The sequence below is a fragment of the Pteropus alecto genome, unplaced genomic scaffold, assembly GCF_000325575.1.
Source record: "Pteropus alecto unplaced genomic scaffold, ASM32557v1 scaffold87, whole genome shotgun sequence".
NCBI lineage: Eukaryota > Metazoa > Chordata > Mammalia > Chiroptera > Pteropodidae > Pteropus > Pteropus alecto.
In genome coordinates this window covers 21,111,573-21,116,254 of record NW_006443225.1, presented here as the reverse complement: position 1 = coordinate 21,116,254, position 4,682 = coordinate 21,111,573, and the positions used below count along the sequence as shown (strand labels likewise).

The window sequence follows — 4,682 nt, the reverse complement described above, 5'->3', positions numbered from 1 at the left end:
CTGCGTGAGGTCGTCGGGCGGGGGCACGGAGAACGCCACGGGCTTGGACGAGCTGGCCTCCTTGTTGATGAGCAGCACGTGGATGGGGCCCGAGTGGCTCTTCAGGTTGATCTGGTATTTCTTCTGTCCATTCTGGCCCTGGGACGAATGGGTGGACAGAGGCTACGTCAGAACCACGACAGGGCTGCCAGGGACGGCCCGAGTCCACGCACCGCGGTGAGGGCCGGGAGTGGAGCAGGGTGCGGAGGGGGCCAAGCCCCGTGCCGCTAAAAGCTTTTCCCAAACACTGATCGTCAGAACTCCCAGGCGTGGAATTCCTCATGAACCTTCCGTTTTTAATGGGACCGTACGTGTCGGCGTGGCACGCATTCTCCACGCGTGGGCGCCACCCCTGGGCACAGGCCACCGTGGATGTGGCCGTCCCCAAAGGCTGTCTTAAACGGCAGCTGTTTCACAAGTGAATACTCTTTCTCCACCCGGCACGCACGGGAACGACCGACGTGAAGCCCCTGCATTTCAGAGGTTCCCGGGACCCTGACGCTCCGGGACCCGTGCACACGCTTCGAGCGGCGCTGGGGGCAGGGAGCGGATGGCAGCAGTAATCACTTCCCACTCCCGTTTGTCCAGTCAGTTGGTTTCAGGAACTCTGCATCCGAAAACTAAAATCACGATACGTTCATATGGCACAGAGTCAAACATTTGACGCGATAAGCCATAAAATGTTTTTGAAAAAGACCTAATATAAAGCATTATATTATTATTGATACTTAAATTGAAATTTTTTCTCAGGTTATTATACTGGTTATAGATAGTCAAACTGACTTTTTCAAACTGTTGACGTCACCATGACTCATTCCTTGATATCCTGGAGCACCAATTAAATCCAATCGAAAAAGTTAAACTTCGAAGGACCCATTTGGTGACACCTACAATTTTACCAAAGCACTAAACACACCCCAGTCCGGGACCAACTCTCTTAAACAGACAACTCAAAAGTGTTCACACACAAGTAGCTCGTGTTCAGTTAAGGAAAAGGCACCTGTCCCTCCCGAGAGCAGATCCGTTTAAACGGACGCTGTCCCACATACCATTTCCGGAATGGGCACCTCCAGCTGTGTTCCAGAAGGTGCTTGAATGGCCAAAAGTGTATCACCTGGTCAAAGAAATAAAGAAATAAAGATTTTTAAATTTCAGAACACACGACTGATCCTGGCCTGGAGGCGAGTGTGGGCTTGGGAGCTGGATGCTTGCTCTGACCCCAGGCCTAGTGCCCGTGGATTCCGGCCCTGACTTCTGAGAATGGGGTGAAGTGACGTACTGCAGGGGGCTGTTTGGGGGGCAGATGCGGTGAGGGCTGTGTCAGCAGGTCTCAGAGCAGGGGAAACGCTCAGTGTCAGATTTATTATCGTGGACACATTCGGCTCACGTTAATTTTGCTTTCACTCAGTCTCACGTAAAGTCTGAGATTCTTCAAACATTTTAGCCACAATTAAAACAACGGTGTTTACTTGAAATACTTCAACTACTTAAATGACTGGGGACATTCGAGACTGGTTAAGATGCATGGAAATCTGCAGCTCAAGTGAGCTTCCTTGTGAAGCCAAATTCTATAGTGCTCTCTGCTGAAATTAAGAGTACTTTCCCCAACTTCCTTGGGAGGTGCGAGACATGGCAGCAAAGCAGAGCGACAGCCACACGCCCCGCCACACGCCCCGCCACAGCCTCAGGTGCAAAGCCAGACTCCGCCTGCAGATTTTCCCGTGCATGCGTAACACACAGGCTGCGCACGATTAAATACAAATGCACGTGCTCCCTTTCATCTCACTTGTGTTATGTATCGTTATGGGAACACGGCCCCTAACCTTGTAGTTATTAACACAGCATGCTGTCATTTCAAGGGCGGAACACAGAAGCAGGGGATGGAATGGGATTAGAAATAATTTTCCTGGCTATAAAATGGCTCCTCTAATGGTTCCACCTGTGAGCAGCACATCTGCTATATAGTTTCAAAAAACGGTGCTGATGAGAACCAATCTCTAGCTCAAGTTTTGTCACTGACTCTGAAACTGTGACTTTGAGACCGTCGCTTAATACCACAGAGTCAGCTGGCCCACGTACCCAGTTTACACCCACCGATGCAGGCAGTGACTGTCATGAGACAGAAAAGCAGCCTGCCCACACCCCGCACTGCAGGGGACACAGGACGTCCCCACTCCTGATGACGGTGGCACAGGGCGAGCACACGGCTTCCGCGTCACTCTGCATCTACCTTCAACGACTTGAGCAGAGAAAGGACGTGAGGAAACGTCTGCTCTCGGCACTCACCGTTAAAGCAATCGCAGATGTCTTCGTGAGTCACGTAGGAGAACGTGCTGTCGCGAGAGTTAAGGAACGACATTTGTCAAGGTCTAGGCAATTCCACTAAGTTAATAAGTCTGAGGCCAAAGCAGACAAAACCACATGCGTGGTCAGATAAAAAGGGACAGAAGTCTGTAGCCCGATCGGCAGAGGGAGCTGGATAAAGGGCCCTAAGAGCAGGGTCCGTCCTTCGCCGAGACGCCACTTCTGATTTCTGTGGCGTCTGAGGGCCCCTGGGGGAAGACAGGAAGCACCCCTCAAGGAGACTCTGGGCGAAGGGCGGTGGCCGGGGAGAAGCTGCCGCCACCACACGAGCCCGCACGGCGAGGACGGTGTGGGCGGCTGGAGCGGCCAAGTCCATGCTCAGCCAGCTCAGCGGTTCCTGACTCGGGGCCCACAGCACAGTCTGGACCCCCCGTGTTATCAAACTTAAGGAGCCCCGGTCCGCAGGAAGGAAATGACAAAGGGATTCAGGGACCCAGGCACCGAGACGGCATGGAGATGAACCGTCTGCGACAGTCAGGAGCTCACGGGAGGGCGCAGGGCGAGCGGCAGGGGCTTAAACGTGCCGTCGGACGGCGGGACGCTCACGAGCCAAGGGCGTCACGGACATCAGGGAAGGCGCAGTGCCGTCCGAAACGCGGAGCGGGGCGCGGGTTCCCCCAGTATTGTGTGGTCGGTGCACAGCCCCGGGCCCTGCTGGCGGGCATCATCCTTGGACTAACATCAGGCAGAAGCACCCTGGACTGACTGCGGGCCCATGCTCTTTCATTTTTAAACCAGAATTCACTTTTCAAAACTCCGAGACTGGCTTTTTACCACTCAGAACACGGGGCGTAATGCTTCCGTACACCCCTGAACTGCATGATGCCTTCCGGCATTTGCTGCGAGGCCCGAGCACACCGGCCGGCACGCTACGTCCTGTTGGTGGGCAGACTGGACCTCAGTGCCGGGCGGGAACGACGTTAACGGATGTGCTGTGTAACTCAAAAGGGTAAAGAACTTAAATATTTGTAAAGACCATTAGAAACATTACAAAATTAAAACGTGACATTCTCTCCTAAAACTTCAATCTCTGGAAGCAGTAGGACCAAGCAGCTGACCCCGCCCGAAGACCACGCCATGTGAGCACACTCGCGCCGGCGACGCACGGCGGCCACTCAAGGATATCTGTTGTTAATGGCGTCGCTCATCACGTTTCTGATGCTCTGCTGCAGCCACAGCTTGTGCTGGTCGAGTTCTCGCTCCTTCAGCTCCAGGTCTTTGATCTCGGCTTTGAGACACCTCAATCTGTCCACGACTTCCGTGGTGTTACAGCCAGCACCTACGCCTCTTCAGCCGGACGAGAATGAACACCCGCAGCTTCAGACCAGCCCGACAATGCTTGATTTTATGCATGTAATAACAATCTTTACACGTCTAAAACCAAGGATTAAAATCCCTACAACATTTTAACGCCATACCTCTGAACAGGCGTGCTTAGAAAACTTTTCGTAAGAACAATCAAATTGCAAAATTTTCAATATGTTTTAGAGTAGTTTCTGGAAGGTAAGGCTGGTGACTGAGGCACTAAAAAGCTGTCACAGCCAAACAGTCACATCTGGAAGTCGCATGTGTCGACCGAGATGCAGGTAAAATAAATAGCTTTTAAATACTTTGGTGGGATTTGAGCTAAACAAACAAATGAACAAACAAAACAAAAAACACCCCAGGCCCAAGAGGAAAAAGCTGAAGAACGGAAGGTACTTGTCACATTCAAACGTACGACCACACAACAGTCCACGAAGGACAACGTGCGTCTCAGTCAACGACTCAGCAGGTGCACGTTCCTGTGCGTGAGGCCGGGCGTCTGCTCTTGTGGAGTCTGTATCGGTTAATCGGCCAGTAAACACTTGGGCAGAGAGGGACGGATGGAGCGGAGGGCAGTGTGTGGGTGCACGTGACTAGCCCGAGGGAGCCTCGGATTTGAATTTTAAGAGTCCGAGTGAAACGGCAGAGAGAGTGATGAAATGCCCTAAGACGCGGGTGACGTACAGGGACACACGCGCAAGGCCAGCGCGGCGGGCAGGGGGACCCGCACAGGGAGGCGGGGGGAGGCCGGGCCTCCCAGAGCGGAGCGTCGGGAGGAGAAGCAGAGGCTTCGGAGCGGGGACCGCTGCGCCACTTACTTCCACTGGATGCTGTTTTTTGACTTTTTTTCAATCAAGTCAATTCCTTCCAAGACATTGGTGATATCATAAATTCTTCTCTTTTGCCTCACGGCCAAAGTATCTGCAGCCTGTTTTAAAAAGGGGGCGGGGGGGGGGCAGAGAACAAGGACACAC

At 52.9% G+C, this 4,682-nt stretch overlaps 1 protein-coding gene across 1 annotated transcript in view; it reads right to left on the bottom strand.

The window, feature by feature from the left end:
* The window catches only part of E2F5 (E2F transcription factor 5), a gene marked incomplete at its 5' end in the record, with an annotated part of 7,871 nt that extends 3,223 nt beyond the window's left edge, over positions 1–4,648 (bottom strand). The window contains 5 exons of the mRNA XM_015598622.2: positions 1–138; positions 1,089–1,153; positions 2,326–2,369; positions 3,529–3,690; positions 4,527–4,648. Of these exons, the coding sequence (XP_015454108.2) occupies positions 1–138; positions 1,089–1,153; positions 2,326–2,369; positions 3,529–3,690; positions 4,527–4,648 (531 nt within the window). The remainder of the gene's footprint in view (positions 139–1,088; positions 1,154–2,325; positions 2,370–3,528; positions 3,691–4,526) is intronic.
* Between the last annotated feature and the right edge of the window lie 34 nt (positions 4,649–4,682).